This window comes from Oculina patagonica, chromosome 4, assembly GCF_052425735.1.
Source record: "Oculina patagonica isolate OP01 chromosome 4, crgOcupat, whole genome shotgun sequence".
NCBI lineage: Eukaryota > Metazoa > Cnidaria > Anthozoa > Scleractinia > Oculinidae > Oculina > Oculina patagonica.
This window is the reverse complement of record NC_135761.1, coordinates 43922329-43939849: the sequence shown is the minus strand read 5'-3', so window position 1 is coordinate 43939849 and position 17521 is coordinate 43922329. Positions and strand designations below refer to the sequence as shown.

At 38.8% G+C, this 17521-nt stretch overlaps 2 protein-coding genes across 2 annotated transcripts; both read left to right on the top strand.

Moving 5' to 3' along the window:
- The first annotated feature begins 683 nt into the window (after nucleotides 1–683).
- On the top strand, nucleotides 684–13680 carry LOC144652571 (uncharacterized). Its single transcript, XM_078512627.1, has 9 exons — nucleotides 684–1007; nucleotides 2259–2627; nucleotides 3623–3774; nucleotides 4063–4225; nucleotides 5063–5151; nucleotides 8857–9094; nucleotides 10457–10568; nucleotides 11914–11983; nucleotides 12421–13680. The coding sequence occupies exons 1-9, from the start codon at nucleotides 860–862 to the stop codon at nucleotides 12508–12510; spliced, it is 1431 nt and encodes a 476-aa protein (XP_078368753.1). The 5' UTR covers nucleotides 684–859; the 3' UTR covers nucleotides 12511–13680.
- On the top strand, nucleotides 6972–8442 carry LOC144647923 (uncharacterized). The gene is made up of 2 exons (XM_078507597.1): nucleotides 6972–6997; nucleotides 7102–8442. The coding sequence occupies exons 1-2, from the start codon at nucleotides 6972–6974 to the stop codon at nucleotides 8246–8248; spliced, it is 1173 nt and encodes a 390-aa protein (XP_078363723.1). The 3' UTR covers nucleotides 8249–8442.
- Nucleotides 13681–17521: the final 3841 nt, after the last annotated feature.

Here is a 17521-nt window from a genome sequence, read left to right as displayed (position 1 = left end):
TCCCATTCCCCTTTTTACGCCTGACATAACAACATAAAGACAATTTCAGTTCTTCCCCTTATGTCGTCATGCTTATGGCATCATGTTCCAACTATGTCGTTATGTTATGTAGCCCAGTCCCTAAACTTTCTCTTCTGCACGCCCTTTATAGGGGTTGGACTCAGGCGCGAGAAGAGAGAGTCCAGGAAAACTTGCATGCGCATATGCAAGTTATCCTGGACTCTCCCTTCTCGCGCCTGGGTCTAACCCCTATAAAAGGCGCGCGGAAGAGAGAGTTCAGGGACTGGACTATATGTTATGTTGTTCACACTGGTGACATAAAACGTGAACGTGAGGTGTTTTTGCATTTCAGACCTTGGCGTTAACTTATACCTGGGCGTTATCGGGCGTTATATCGTTACGCTAACGGCTGTCAAGTGTCACACACCACCACCCGAAGAAAAATGTCACGTACATCTGGGCCATCTTTGCTTTTGCGAAAAGCAATGAACGCTAATCTTATGTTGATCAGCGGTAAGAAAAAAAAGTTCACCAGAATTTCAATATTGAAAACACTCCGAAATCCTTATTGAACACTGCTGGAAGTCGGTCAGTTGTCTTCATTTCTCCGTGATTTTGTGATGTTAGTTCCCAGTCTCCGTAGCGTCCTCATGGAAAAGTTCAGGACAGTACAAGAATGCATACTTGACGTACATACCAACGAGCATGAGGAAGTCACGATGGCGGAACAAATTTAACTATTACATGTACTTGTTTTTGATTTGATTGAAGCGGAAAAGAAAAGTTAACACCGAATTGAGCCAGTGAAAATTGGTTCAATCGAACCAGAAAGCGTTTTCATGAGTCATCTATTAAGGATATGTTCGGACATGCATCGGAATTTATGGCGTTTTTTGAACAGTCAACCCAAATGAGGACATCGTGTTTTCTTCCACTTTTCCGTGTGGCAGTGTTTTCATCTCTGTTGGCCGTTGTTCATGGGTCTTTTTCCAACAGTAATATTCACGGTGAGGGTTTGTTTACTTTATTTTGTATGCCGTGGACTTGTACATGTTTGTGAAGTTATTCTATAGATAAGCTAATAATGAGTTTATTAGCAGTCGGATGTCTTTGTACTTCAGGTGTACTTTCATGTATACGTGAGATATCTATCTGCCAGTCTGCGGCATTGAAGTTTGAACAGCTGCGCCAATGAGTTTGTGTTTTTCGTCTGACTTTTCCTGGGAAGGTTTATGAATTTTTTTTTTTAAAATACAAGCACAACTATTTCAGGAAAATCATTTTAATTGTAAATAAAATGAAAATAAATAATTAAAATCACTTTATTTAAGCTTAAGTATCAGAGTATGAACCGCTGCTGTGCTAATCATAGGCACTGTAAATAAGGAAAGAAACATTGTAAATAGAACAGAAACTTGTTAAAATCCCAACCAATCCATCTAGTGGCAGGGAGGAGGACTTGAACCTCTCGTAATTAAGTCCCATGCATACACAAGGGGGCAAACACTAAGTATTCATCAAATAATATCCTACTCACACACAAACACTACTTCACATCATGGACAGGCCATGCACACACAAAAACAAATTCAAAACACTTTTCAAAAGAGGACACTGAATTGCCACAGGTTGAACAAAATACAGTAAATCAAAAAGGTTGTTTGTCAGTAACGAGCAGACAAGATCAAGTACTTGCCCAAGCCAAAGGCTGAGGCAGATAATTAATCGAATTTTGATATTAAACTGGAACCCTCAATAACTCGAACCTCTTGCTAACTGAAACCCTTTTTTATTTCCCTCCAGGTCATTTCCTTGCTAATTTAACCCTCAATAACTTAAATCACCAAAAACTCAAAGCTGTTTACATTTCCCTTAAAGGTTATTGGAATTTAACTGTAGTGAGCTGTTTTATTCAGGCCAAGTTTCTTAATGTACCACTATTTGACATTGAGAATTAGTGTTGTTTTTCTTGTTTATAATATTAATGTTTACTTAATTGACATTTTGGCAGCATTCAAACTTTTCTAGAATATGATTTGATTTTGCAGTCAAAAATATCATTTTCTTTATCATTTTGTGCATGTACATCAGTTATAAATAAACATTGATCAAAGATTGCAATTATAATTATTATCTATCAAGAAAATCCCCTTCGTCAACCTCTTCAAGCTTCCCCCTTGGCCCTACTACCTTTTTTATACTCACTCTGAAAACAGTAACTTCATGGTTTAAAATGCATTTTCTTTGTTGCTCCACAGAGCCTCCTAGTCCTCCACGCAACTTGAGATGGAGTGTGGTTGGTGTTATGGACCTTTACAGAGAATACCGTGTGTATTGGTCGGCATCAAGATTTACTGGAGGTTTACCAGTCAATTACTCGGTCAAGTTGTGTCTGAATGACTCCTATGCATCAAATAATGGTGCTTGCAAATGGAGCAGTAATCCAGACTGTGGACGTGTATATGTGCTTAGCACAAACAAAGATTTCTTCTGTGTCTTGCTAAACAAACAGGATTTTGATTCTCTATGTCAGAAATCATGTAACTACACAATATCTGTGGTTGCCACAAATGACGTTGGTAGTGCAACCAGCTGGAGATATCTACCATTCATTGATAGCTATTCAGGTAATGAACATGCATCGAGGAGAATTCCATAGGTGGTGGAGGAGGTGGTGGTGGTAGTGTTGATGGGGGACCCCCCCCCCCCCCCAGCCCGCCCACGTTTTGGTGCCCAGTGCCCAGCACGCTATTCATTAGGCCACCACACCTCCCATCTTCCCTCATACAGTGAGGTTATCCTTTTGGCAAGTTAACCCTATTGTATTGTCTGCTAGCCTAAAGGCCTTTCTTCATCTCCTGATTAAAATTTAAGAAAATTATCTTGCCTTTCAGCAACTTAAATTGTGATAATTAAATCCATTACATATATGTACAGTACTTCAGGCTATCGGATATGACTTTATTTACCTTCTGAGCTTTTGACTTAACTTATAAGCTAAAATGTACATGACAATTGAAGGCCTCAGTGCAAAAAGGGTGGGAGGGATTTTTGTGAAAAATGGATATTGACAAAATCACTCGCCATTTTGCATGTGTGTTTGTTTTCATATTTGAATCTTTGTCCTATATTTATTTCTGCGGGTTTCAGCTTGGTTTTCAAGAAATAACGTATGCAAAAGTTCGGATTTTCAAGTCGGCATTTTTCGAAGTTCCTTTGTTCTATTTAAATTAAAGAAGCTATTAAAGATGTGGACTAAAAAACCTAGGTTTTTGCATATGTTAATTCTCAGAAACGGGGCAGAAGCCGGCGAAAATAAATCCATTACAATGTTTCACTTATGTAAACAAACCTGCACGCAAATTTTGGAGTTGTTTTGGCAAGGTTCATTTTTGACAAAAATCACTCCTGCCCTTTTTGCACCGAGCCCTTCAATTATGTATACTGATCCAAATAAAGCACTTCCATCCCACGTTGTAATCTTTGTCATACTATAACAATTTACTTCTTGCAGTTACTATCTAATGTTTGAGTGTCATATATTTTACCTTTCAAACAAAAGCCTGGATGTCTGTTTGTCATTTTTTTTAATACTTTCCCATTTTTTTGTCTTTCCTTTCAGCCACCCCATTACCTCCTTTGTCTTTCAATGTAAAAACTACTGATAAAGAAGGGGAATTACGAGTTAGTTGGACAGCCAGGGATTCCTGGAAGTACAGCACAAAAATCGAGTATACAATACTGTATCACGCAGAAAATGAAATGGAAAATGAGGTTTGTTTCCACCAGGCATTAGTATTAAAAATTATGTTTAAAATTGGTAAATAGTTACGAGTGCCACAAGGATCAATGCATCCAGTTCGTGAACACCCCATATCTTACATTATTTTACATGTAGTTTTGATACAGAACTTTCTTTCTAAATGAGTTTGAGGTTGAGTACAATGTAGAAGCTACATACAACTTTATAACCTCTACACTAGATATGGATGTGAACCCCGCGATTAAAACATAATTCTACTTTAAGCCTAATTACTATTTTCGTTTGTTCTCTTATACTAGACCAAGGTTATAAGGAACAAAACAGAGTTTACCCTACTCACACATCTGGAAGCGTTTGTGGAGTATTACATTTACTTTATGGTCAGATTTGTTAGTAAAGAAGGAGTGAGGACTGCTCCAAGTGAAGTTCAAGGACCATGTATTGTGAAAACACCAGCTGGGCGTACGTATTGTTACAGTGATATGCATTGAGGCCTTCCAAGGGGAAAAAACGACAAGCGACATGACCCTGAATACTGGCGACACAGGAACATTTTAACAGTGACAAGAGACATCATTACAACACTGAAATGCAACAGTGACACAATGTGATATAAACACAATAGGGGGATAAATGACAGCAACATTTACAGGTGTTGGCTAGGCGACATGGGTCCTCAGAAACATGCAACATTGCAACACGGCTACCACCCTTGGAAGGCCTTTGCATTCTGATTGACATCGCATGAATAAATTAAAATGGATTTGTAAGCATGCATGTACGGCCAAAACTTAGATTCATTTGTCAATGTGGACATACATGTATGACACCAGGACAATAGACCATATTCGTATTCTCGGTATTGGACTGGAACTAGCTTGCAATGGAGGCTCATTTAGGGGAATATCATTAAAAACAGCTTCATGTCATTTGCATTTGAAAAGATTACCCGCATTAGCCTCCATTGCAAGCTAGTTCCAGTCCAATACCGAGAATACGAATAAGGTCTATTGTCTGCTTAGCAGGGGCATCCACTCATAATCAGATATCTGTTAGAGAGGTTTAGGTGTACTAATTATTTAAAAATCTCTGTCTTGTATTTTTTTTTCAATCAATCAATCAACCAATCAATCAATCAATCAATCAATCATTCAATTATTGATTAACTGCTTGATTGTTTTGACTTAAACTGTAATATGTTAATATTTCACTTTTGAACTGTTTCTACTTGTACATAAAGTTTTACAAGAAACCTTGGTTTATTTAATATTAATTTACTAACAGCAATTTTCATTTTAGAGCCAGATACTCCATCCAAGGTGCTAAAGGACCAGTCTGTGACTTTTCCTGGTAATCCAGCATTGAGGAATGTCACAGTGGAATGGAAGGTTCGTATCTCACAGTAATGTTTAACAATTATTCTACTTGCGCACATTGAATATGAGATGGTAGATAGTCAACGAGGCGCGTAGCGTTGAGTTGGCTATAACGATCTCATATCCAACAAGTGCGAGTGGAATAATTGTTTTATTAAAAACGCCCAAAGGATTGCAATTTTTGAGCTCCCCCGCTGTTTTCGTTGACGAGTATCGGCTATCACATTGGTAGTCAGTGGTATATGAGCTCATAAACCATTGATTGTCAGCCAATCAAAATGCAGGAATTGCAATATACCATTGCAAGTTTTTTAATAAATATTAATATTTTACAGCACATGCACATTGGTAATAAGATTGTAAATTGTACACTTGAACAAACAAACAAACAAAAAGCTGAATACGTGTACAGTTGCAGAAAATATCCATATCCATCCCATGGAATGTCTGGAAATTGGAAATTCCAAAGGAGTAGAGGCCTCAAAAGCCAGAATTTTTAAAGGAAAGTATGGGGCTTAACTGGAATTTCCAGAGAGGGGGGATTGGAGGGCTGGGAGGGCTGGGAGAGGGGCAGAGAGGGCAACACAATGCCGAGGGCAAAATGAGACTGCAGCTTTCCTGTAGTTAACATGGGTGCAGAAAAGTATAACACAAGCAAACGAAAAGTTATAACATGATTTATATGTTGAAAAGTAAAAACCACCCTTGCAGTGTCAACTTGCAATTCAGTAAAGAAATTGCAAAGAAAGAGGCCTAAATTAAGGGCTTCAATGGGATTTGAACCTGTGACCTCTGCAATACCGTGTTGGTATTGTGATTCTCTAGGGGACGAGGTCAACTAGTACTGTGAGTTCCTATTTTCCTGTCAGTGTGAAAGAATAAAATGACATGAAGTATATGAAAGAATTCATATTTTAACTGCAGATTAGGTAAAGTAAAGTAAATAGTATATGTTGAGTCATAATTCAAGCAGAAGATGTAGCGTAAAAGCTGTGGTCATACTTTGCACTTTTGTCCTAAAGAATTTTGACTTGTTGGCAAGGGAAACTGAAATTTTGAAGTGTGACTGGTTTTCCCCCGGATACTTTAATTACCAAGGGGAAATTCATCTTATGGAACTTGAATATGTCAAGAGAACAATAGTTACCCTACATGGATTGAAAAGATAAAATGAAATCTTGGGCTAGCAGAATGCTTTAAAGGCAGATCAGGAATTATCTTTTGGGAAAACTATTAATTTTGGACAGTGCCTGACTCATGTTGTGCAAATAACCCAATTTCGATATTTTAAAATTCAGCCTAAAACAATAGACATCATTACAAGGCTCTGGGGAATAAAAAAACCCACAAACTCCTCTTACTGAGGTCTATTGTATTAGGCTGAATTTTATTATATAAAAATTAAGCTAAATTGCATAAGGCTTCTTCTTTCCACCACATGTTTAAGGTCCTAAAGAATTTTAAGCCCCATCAAACCGAGGTTAAATAAATGTTATTATTATTATTATTATTATTATGTTCCTTACGTAATGTTTGCTTAAAGTCCTTAGCGCCGAGACCAAACCATGGTCCTGGGGCACTAAAGGGTAGCCAGTTTTTAGCTTGACAACACCCTCCTCAAAATATGCGCGGTACCCAGCAAGGTTATCTTTTGTAGTTCACTGATGCTTATTTGGCCGGGGATTCTTCCAATATAACTCTCTAGTCCCTTTTTGATAGCTCCAAGTACTCCAATTATTATTATTATTATTATTATTATTATTATTATTATTATTATTATTATTATTATTATTATTATTATTATTATTATTATTATTATTATTATATAGAGTATGTCGATGGAAAGGTTGAGGAGTGGGTGAGCCAGGTGGTAAAGCTAGCCGAGTATGCCACATCAAACCCACAGGCGTGCTATGCGGCATTCACCTTCGGACTACGCCACCGCTGGACATATTTTCTCAGAACACTTCCTGATATAGAAGATCTATTGGAGCCCCTGGAGCGCGCTATTGCAGATGTACTAATACCATCAATCACTGATCACCACTGCACAAAAGAAGAGAGGGACCTAGTGGCACTTCCAGTGCGGCTAGGGGGGCTTGGACTTATTAATCCAAGCCAGGATGCAGCGTCCCAATTCAAGGGGTCAACCAAGATCACAGCGCCCCTAGTCGAGAAAATAATCGCACAGGATCATGAAACACCGGCTGATACTGCTGTCAAGACACTACAGCAGTGCGTGCGAAGAGAAACCAACGAAGCGCTTCAGACTAGGCTTGGCAATGTCAGGGAGTCTCTACCTCAGAAGACACAACGAGCCATTGATCTCGCAACCGAGAAAGGTGCTTCTAACTGGCTCACGGTCCTCCCATTAAAGGACATGGGCTACAACCTGCATAAAGGCGAGTTCCGAGATGCTGTAAAGCTCAGGTACGACTGGGAAATTGACGACAAGCCGACAGTGTGCGTGTGCGGTGACGCCTTTACAATCGATCATGCAATGATTTGTAGGAGAGGCGGATTCATAATTCAGCGCCATAATGAACTCCGTGACCTCGAGGCTGATTTGCTTAAGATGGTCTGTAATGATGTCGAAATAGAGCCCGTCCTTCAAGAGCTGACTGGAGAGAGGCTACCAAGCGGCGCTAACACAACGCCAGATGCTCGCCTAGATATACATGCCCGGGGGTTTTGGGAGAAGCAGAGATCCGCGTTCTTTGATGTGAGGGTGTGTCACCCCAACGCGGATTCCTACAAGGACCAAACCCCCAAGCAGATATACCGTAACCATGAGAATGAGAAGAAGAGGGCTTACGCAGACAGGGTTCTTCAAGTAGAACAGGGAACTTTCACTCCATTGGTGTTTACATCCACCGGAGGAATGGGCGAGGAGTGCAAGAGGTATCACAGTAGGCTTGCAGAATTAATCGCCGCAAAGAAAGGGGAGGATTACGCAACAACGGTGTCTTGGATCAGATCAAAAGTCTCATTTGCGATCCTCCGATCCGCCTTAATTTGCCTAAGGGGATCAAGAACTGTAAAGAGAAACAGGAACATTGACATTTATGATATGGACTTTCAAGTAGAGAATTCTCGTACTGCAATTTAGATCGAATAATTTTTTTTTTAATATATAGTTCTTCTTTTATTATTGCTCTCGAAGTCGTTTTTACTATTTTTCTACATTTTTAAAGACACTGTTTTTATTATTATGTAAATAATATGTTTATATATAAAGTTCTTATTCGAATAGTCAAATCATTGTAATTCTTTTAGAAATTGGTTAATAAAGTTTTTATTTAATTTTTATATAAAAATTATTATTATTATTATTATTATTATTATTATTATTATTATTATTATTATTATTATTAAGGTGTTGGAATTGAGCATTTTTTTATATACCAACCATGTGACAGCCAATGTAATAGATTATGCTGTCAGTGGTTATTTATTATCATGCTGGTGAAAACCCAGACATCCGTTTTGTCTGCAAACTTATGTTTCTGTTAAAATATTAATTTCAAGTCTGGATGATATCAAACTAGTTTATAAATGCATGTGTACTTTTTTGTCTGAAACCATTTTGACGTGAAATTGCATGAAAAATTTGCCAACCAGATAGTCCATTGCTTTACTTTTATGTACCTTTTTAGGGTTGGCATATAGCTGTGACTATAATAACCTTTCAAAACGAATGTTGTTTTTTTTTTTTAGTTGGCAGACAATGTTTCATGGCATGGCACTCCTGGCCACTACATTGTTTACTGCAGACACCATCTTTTCAGCCTGGGGTCACTTCCAAACTGTAGTTATCACGTGGATGCAACATCTAACAGAACAGTTTTACAAGGACTTAACTCTGCCGACAGATACAGTGTTTACATACAGATGTGTAATAAAGAGGGTAAATGCAGTTCACCCAGTGAACAATACCCTGTCAAGGAGGTCAAAGGTGAGCGAAGAGGCTGGGGGGGGGGGGGGATGTGGTACATTTATGTAAAGAATAACTGTTACATTAGATGAAGACATGGTCTTGAGTCAACTTTATTCAGAAAACTTTCTGAGGCCACCATGTCCAGGAGGGGTACTCCGGCTTGTAAATGACGGGGATGATCGAAGGATTTTTTTGGGTTTGAAATTTTCGATTCTGGGATTTTTTTTGGGTTGGAAAATTTGGTTAGTATTTTTTGGGGTGACTTGATTTAAAAAGGGGATTTTTGGGGTATTAAAAACGAACTAATTAAGTGCCTTGGCGTGGCCTTGGCGTATTTATGGTATGATAAATAAACAAACACAAGCGTTCAATTTTTTATGGTTTTCTTTGTGATATATTATTAACTCTCCTGGCAATTTAGGGGTAATTTGACAAGGGATTTTTTGGGGGGTTATTTTTGTCCAGGGATTTTTTTGGGTAATTTTTTCGGAAGACTTAGGGTTTCTTGTTGGGTCCTGAGTTTTGCCTCCATTCGATCATCTCCATCATTTACAAGCCGGAGTACACCCACCCACCCCCTCCCCCCTGGGCCACCATGGGAGTCAAACCAAGACTGAGGTATGAGAGACGAGCTTGTGGTAAGCAACGATGAAAAACAAGGTTATACATGTGAGACGTGGGCTGAATGACTCCATAGCACAGTTTTCAAAGCGTCCAGTTTATATCTGAAAGGTCGTGAGTTAAACATTTGAATTGATGCTCAGTTAATTTTCTGAGTAAGTCCAACCAATACATGTGAAAGTCATGGGATCTATGCTGGGTGCTAGAAAATTTTCTGAGAATGTTTTATCTCACTCAGAATTTAATTACAGGGTAATGTTATTTTTCTAAATGAAATATGTTTGTTTAACCTTGCATTAATTTTAATGGAATGACATGTGTTTATGAGAGAAGAACTCAGAAAAAAATCTGAGTTCACAGATGGGATTATTTTTAAGTTTTGTTTTTAGCTTCACTTAAAGGATCAACTCAAAAAATGTGCATTTGCCTTATAATTGTACATTTTTTTATGTTCATGATTTGTATTAAATTTTGTAAAAGTGTTGCGAAGGGTGTGGTTAATCCCAAGGCGAGAACAGTGCGTGAAAAGGAAAAATGAAACTCATCTATAATAACAGTTGAATCCCGATAACTCGAACCCTCAGTAACTCGAACTCCCGCTAACTCGAATCTTTTTCGATTCCCTTTCAGGTTGTTTTCTTACTAATTTTACCCTCGATAACACGAACTCCCGATATCTCGAACCTTTTTCGATTTCCCTTGAAGGTTCGAGTTACTGGGATTCGACTGTACTGAACATGGTAATATCCTGTCTTCTAGATATCATAACTTCGTCACAAAATGGAGGAGAACTGAGTAGCAAGCAAATTGCTTTGATCACAGTATCAGTGGCGGTGGGCTGTATGGCTCTGTTTGCTGTGTACGTGATTAGGTATGAAGGAATTTTTGTTGATCCAGGGTGATTAATGTTTATCACAGTAAACCCAAAGCGGTGGCATCTGGCGAGTTGACAAACGTAATCCCAGCAAATAAAAGTAGTGTAATTAGCCAATTAGAATTCGATAAAACATGGAACTGGTACCAAGTGTACGATTATGCACGTTAGAAGTCCGTGTGTGCCGGACTGCTCAACGGATTTTTTCTTTGGCGTTATTTCATCTCCAAAAATTCCACTAGCACTGAACATAAGATCCACAGGTGCGACGCAAACGCAAATGCAAATGCAAGCGACGTTCACGCGTACAACACAAACGCAAGAAACGTAAAAAACGCAGACGCATTTGAAGTCTTTTTTTCCAAGATGGCGGACAAGTCACGCATCGCATGCTTGCATTTGCGCTTGCATTTTCGCTTGCATTTTCGTTGGCAATGTTCACACGTGAGACAAATGCAAATGCAAGCCAGTTGCAAGAAAATGGACATTTCTCTATTCCTTGCGTTTGCTTAAATTGTGGTGACCTAGTTCACGCGTGTTTTGGCTGTATTTCAGCTGCGTTTGCGTTAAACGTCGCATGTGTGAACCACGCTTTGAAAAGAACTTGCCTTTTGCACACTTATTTAATAGACAAGCCATGTGTTCTCTTCTTCTGGTTTTGCTCCTGCTTATTAAAAAGAAAAGTATATTTATTTTATTATATATTGGTCAGCGAGATTCCTGGTACACTGTGCTTGGTTGTTTGACATGAGCCAACGTCGTAACAATCAACAATGGCTGGGGCGTGTTTTCCAGAGAAGTTCCCACCACTAGATAAGAATGAGTTATTTAACAAGGCGTTTCCACGGAATAAAACTCTTTTCGATCCTAAAATCATGCCTCCTCATTCCAGTAGGCTGCGTAGTTAATGTTGCAATTTGTTGTAGTCTTTTCAATTATTTCAGAAAACAGTGAAAGTTGATCAAAGCCTTGGATTTCAGATGATTGTTAGTTGTTTTGGTTGTCCATTATTTCTCTTAATTTCTTTGTACATGTAAATCTTTGCAGTTTAACTTATGGAGCAACTAATGTAGTACCAAAGAGGTCTTTTGTTTTGTGTATGCATCATTGAAGTCAGTTTTAAAAGTGGCAGCGTACTTGTTGGTGAATAAATGCGGCTAATTAAGCAGTGTTTTTTAACATTCACGTGTAATGGCTGAAAAATGCATGTAGATCTTTATCAAGGTGTCAAAGGTGTTTTAAGAGCTTCGTGAAGAGCACTAATCAAAGACACTTCAAAATAAAAGTAAGAAGTACATGTACAGACGGGCTTTAGTGGTTTTTATTTTTTTTTTCTCCTCAGAAAATGGCGCCGTGGGGGATGTAATGAAGTGTTATATGAAGTACTCTTGAGGGATCGTGTTGTACTTCAAGTAAGTATACATTTCTTTAAAATTTTGCCATTAACAATGTGTAAGATTCCGCGTTAAGGCCCCAGTGCACTTATCAATATCAAGGCAAGGGAGTCAACCGATAGGAACCCAAAGCAAAAGTGAAAATCCATTCCTAGATACAACCGATAAAGCAACAGTAACTGGCATTGTCAAAAAGACGAAAAACTCGCGATTACATTTGCAGTCATACGGAAAGGGTACGACTCCGAGGGTTAATTAACTATCAATATCGCACCGCAAAATACGAGAAAATAGAGGGATGTGATCAATCTATTGATGCAGGGATGTCAAACCAGACTGCCCATCAGCCATGCAGGTATACATCCTGTGTTCTGCCTTGTAAGACGCGCGCGGCGGAGATCACCCAAGGAGGAGTTAGCTTTCAAACTGACATATCGTTCTGTTTGCCTTTGCAGGCTCCTATCCCACAGAACTATGAGTACGCTGATCCATTACCTACACATTACTATGACACACTTATTACAAACGAAAATCAGCAGGTGTGATGTGAACACGATGAACGTCGGTGAACACGGCAAGTGCTCAGGTGGACGTCATCACAGCTCGGAGTCAATGAAGTTCTTATAGAGAGCTTACCTTGCTGGGTGTCCTAAGAAAAACAATGCGAAACGGAAGAAGTACAGTTGAATCCCAATAACTCAAACCTTCAAGGGAAATCGAAAAAGGTTCGAGATATCGGGAGTTCGAGTTATCGAGGGTAAAATCAGTACGAAAACAACCTGGAGGGGAATTGGAAATTAGCGGGAGGTTCGAGTTATTGAGGGTTCGAGTTATCGAGATTCAACTGTATTCAAAAATAATATTTACAAATTATAAGCAGAAAATCGCAAAAAAAGTAAGGAAGTTTGTAAAGGTTAGTGTAGATTAGTTACGATAAATAAATTTAAATTTAAATTGGCGGGAGCCGTTAAAGATTAAAATTGAGTTAATTGTAGTTCATAGACCTTACGTTAAGTAAGAACGCGAGATGTGTCCATGATTTAACCAGGTCTTGCTAAACATCATCAATTTTCGATATCGTTCTTAATTTGTCTAGTTTTTTTTTAAAACAGAAATGCAAAAAATGTTTAATTTTACATTCATTAGCATTCTGGCTTGATTTTCCATCAATTTCCGTTATTTTCTGACTTTGTAAGAAAATAGAGAAATCCAAGATGGTAAGTCCAAGAGGGCGGCTCTAATGACGTCATTTGACGTCATATAACATCACAGCAAACACAACTTACGTCATTTTGTATAGTAAGGTAAGGGCTTACAACTTAGTGCAAAAAATTAAGCTGCGCATTAATAGAACGCCCATGGGTTTAAAAAAAAACGCACTTATGCCATAGGTTTTCCACACATAGACAAACATTGCTTTTCAAACCTTTTGATTTTGGTGCTGAAATTTATTCGTATCGTGTATTTATGAAGATCAAAATTTGCTACAAGCTATGTGGTTTCTGATACAACTACTATTATATTTAAATCAATCAATTTTCTTACATTTTTGTATTTCCTGCAGCTTTTATATTTACATTTTTATACTTATTTAGTAGTTGCTGTTGCTGCTACTACTGTGTTTGTTGTTGTTGTAGTCGTTGTTGACACTAAAATGCTGTATTGTAATTAATTAGCAGCCTTACGAATGCGTACGAAATAAATTATTTATTTTTAATTATTTTACGGCCTGTTCTGTAATGTAGTTAATTTTAGTTGTTGTTGGATTGGCGTACTTGACGTTACTAGATAGGTTTGTACCAAGATTCTAAATTCCTTTTGTACCGAAACCAAAGTCATTCTGTTAACGTTCCCTTGACCAGATTGCATTCTCGTCCCCATGGCCCTTTCGTTTCTCTTAGCTGGTTGGGCCTTGGCACGAGAAAACGTAGGGCTCTGGGGACACTGGATTTCCAGTCCTAGATTTTAGGACTTCCGGTCTTCATGTATGCAGTCATGATGTTTCAAAAGAATGTATGAGAGAGTCGTTACGTTTTTTGACTTCCTTTTAGGAATTCTTTGTTCCAAACAGCCAATCCAAAAAATTCGAATTAATTCAAAAATCCTATATCCCCCTCGGCCCAGAGCCCTTTGTCGTGCCAAGGCCCAGCCGGCTAAGAGAAACGAAAGGGCTATGGGGACGAGAATGGACCAGATTGTTGATAGTTTATTGTTGTATCCCACGCCTCTTCATAAGAGCCCGGTTGACCGGGCTGGCCCGGTTACTGAGATCTCGCGTCTCCCCTATGCCCTTGTAAACATTTGATGTACTGTTCATATATGAGAAGGCAGACCAGCCCTGCTACCGAGATTTCGGTTGTAGAAACCGAGATCTCGGCAAACGGGATGAAAATTATCCCATATGAACACTCCAGCCCGGTTACCAGGATGACACTTCTTTGAGAAAATATCTTCGCTTTCGCAACTGGGTGGTCAGAATGGCATACAGTAGAACCCCTGTAACACTAACTCTGAAGGGAAACGAAAAAAAAACAGTTCGAGTTAGCGGGAAATTCGCCATGTTAGTAAATAATAGCTATGCAACACTTTCGAGTGGTATACTATGGAATATCCCACGAGTCACTTGTATTTTCTCGGTATACACACGACAAGTGACAAGTGGGATATTCCATAGTATACCACGAGAAAGTGTTGTGTAACTATTTTATACCATGCCATAGAAATTTCGTCGAGAATACAATCGCAGCGCACGATGGGAAGGTTGGGTTGAATACCGTCGAATATACAACGGCTTTCCTGTATTCTGATTGGCTTTTTTTTTCTATGGCATGGTATAATTGATAACATACCGATGTTTCAGCACTTCAGTATACAGTACGGTGCAAGTACGGGTATATTACGAACTCACAAGTGACCAGCTCCCAGTTGGTTAGAGCGCTGCACTAGTATCCAGAGGTCATGGGTTCGATTCCCGTTCAAGCCTGATTTTTTTTAGGCTTGCTTTTCTCAATTGCTTAAGTTGAGTACATTACTGCAATGATCTTTCATTTGCTAAAAATGAACTTATCTCGTCAGAAACATGATCATACATTCTTATTGCCCCCGCAGGGCTTTGGCCCAGAGGCCAAAGCCCGAGGAGGCATTATATCTTATAGTGGTCCCCACGTATAAGTAGTTACAGAAGGAAAATACAGAGGGAATACACGGGGAAATACAGTGCATACAGTCAGAAGCCAGGAAAAATCTCGACTTGGTTGAAGTGAGCGCGCAAGCTAGTCTCGGGTAATGATGACATAACAATAGGGTTTGCCTGCAAATAGTATCGGGTAATGATGACGTACAACAGCGCTTGCCCGTAAGGCGTTCTCGGGTAATGATGACGTAACAATAGAACTTGCCCGCTATGGGTTCCCGGATTACGTGTCCTCACAACTCCTCAATTCTCACCTCGCACATGTTGCGGATCATAAATTTGGCGAGATTCGAGCGAGATGTATACCGTTATACCTTTAAGGGGTGATTTTTTTCCCAAGCCGGATGAAAGATTTTAAGTTTATATCCGATATACCAACAAAAATTATTTATAAAACTTGAAACGCACGCGAGTTACCGACAAAAACGTATTCTTTCAACTTTTTAGTCCGCTAAGTGTAATAAAGCTATAAATTAGAATGTGTCAACCGAAGAGCCAACGTGACATCGGCAGACTCGCATGTAATTATAATCACATAATAATCTAAGCTTTTGTCGGCCGGGAATAAACACCTAAAGCGATACTTGATGAAAACGATTGATCTTTTAGTCAGGACTTTGTATTCGGTCGCTGCACTTCTTGTAGAAATTCGAGGCTTTGTGCGAAGAGTCCGAAGATTGAATTGCGTGAACATTTCCCCCAGGAGGTGACCGGAAAAAACAAACCAAGCACTGATTGGCTCGGTCGTCTGAGAACGTGTTTGCGGGCAGTTATTATATTTTTCGCATCATACTCATAGCTAAAACTCCAAGGGATTTTGTTCAATTGACTTCAAATTTTCAGAGGAATTACTTCAATATGTCAGCAACAAAAAACGTGTCGTCAGCGATTGTTTTATTTATAAAAACTTATGCGTTGAGAGGCTTTTCTGTACGATCAATCCATGTTTTTTTTAGCTCTTCTTCGAAAATGCCCTGTAACTTTTTACTGTAATCGAATACGACAAAACGCCGACACGTTTTTTTCAATAGCACTTTGGGAGCGGAAACCCTCGAACAAATCAAATTTGCGAATTTTAAAATTCGTTGTAAGTTAAAGCTTTCAATAGACGATTCCGACTTTCGTATTTAGACCTCATAAAAAATTCAACAATTTATTTTATGACAAAATGGATGAAATATTTAGATAGCCAGTTCTATGAGCTTTAATTTAATATAGGGTTTCATATATCTACAATTCAACCTGGACGCGCTACAGTTTTTTGAAGTGAGACAGCCCTGAAGGTATACGGTAACCTTAACGTGGCAGTCGAGTTTTTGAGCTTTTGCAATCTTTCAATCCAGCAATCGTAACCAGCTTGCTCTACAGTAGCAAGCTTTGTAGTCTATTTCGATGGCAACAAAATCCAAACAAATATTCTCACCTTGCTAAAGCTCAAAAACTCGACTGCCACGTTAAAAAATTGTTACAGTTTAGTATTTTAAAATTGAAAGATAAATAAATATTTTAGAATAAAATCGAGCTATCTTCAACCAACTTCTCACTGCCAATCAATGCCTCACCCAGTACCCAGATGCGATAGCCTCTCAACCTCGTATATATACACTAAACCCGCAAGCTACAGTTTAGCAATTTAAATAAATTAACAAGTCTCGATTTTATTCGAATCAGATAAGATCAAAAGACCGGGGGCACTTTTAGTGTCAACTACCCCTAGTGATAAGAGTGGAAAATCGCTGTCAAATACGCGATCTGTTCGTTGCTCTAATCAATGGGCAACCGTGGCGTTTTGCAAGAACCGGAATTCGAGTTATCGGGGTAAATTTGACCCAAATTTTGATCAAGGTAAACGCAATTTAGTTCGAGTTAGCAGGGTTTTCGAGTAATAAGTTATCCGAGTTCAAGTTAACCCTGTGAAAATGACTGAAAATGGTGTCAAATCCATGGGAAATTGGAGTTTGTTCGAGTTAGCAGGGTTCTCTACTTATCCGAGTTTGAGCTACCGGGGTTCTACTGTAATTTCGCCTTGTATGTATTTCCGTTTTAGGAGTATGCGAATTACCTTTATTAGTAAAGTTACAAATGCCGATAAAGCTACGATAGTCGCGAACAATGGAACTTGATATGTCGTCATTTTGGTTTTGTTCTCTTGAATTTCATCCCGGTCAACTTGGCCAAAATTTCCCATATAAACAGACAACGAAATTTTTCCCATTAACTGAGACAGCTTCTTTACTGGGCGCACATGAAGAGCCCCTTAGTTGCTTTCTCATTTCGCAATTTCTCCATTTTGTGTGTTAAAGACGCCCGGTGAAATTAGCCTGGGTTTCATTTACCTAGGTACATGAAGATAACACGTACCT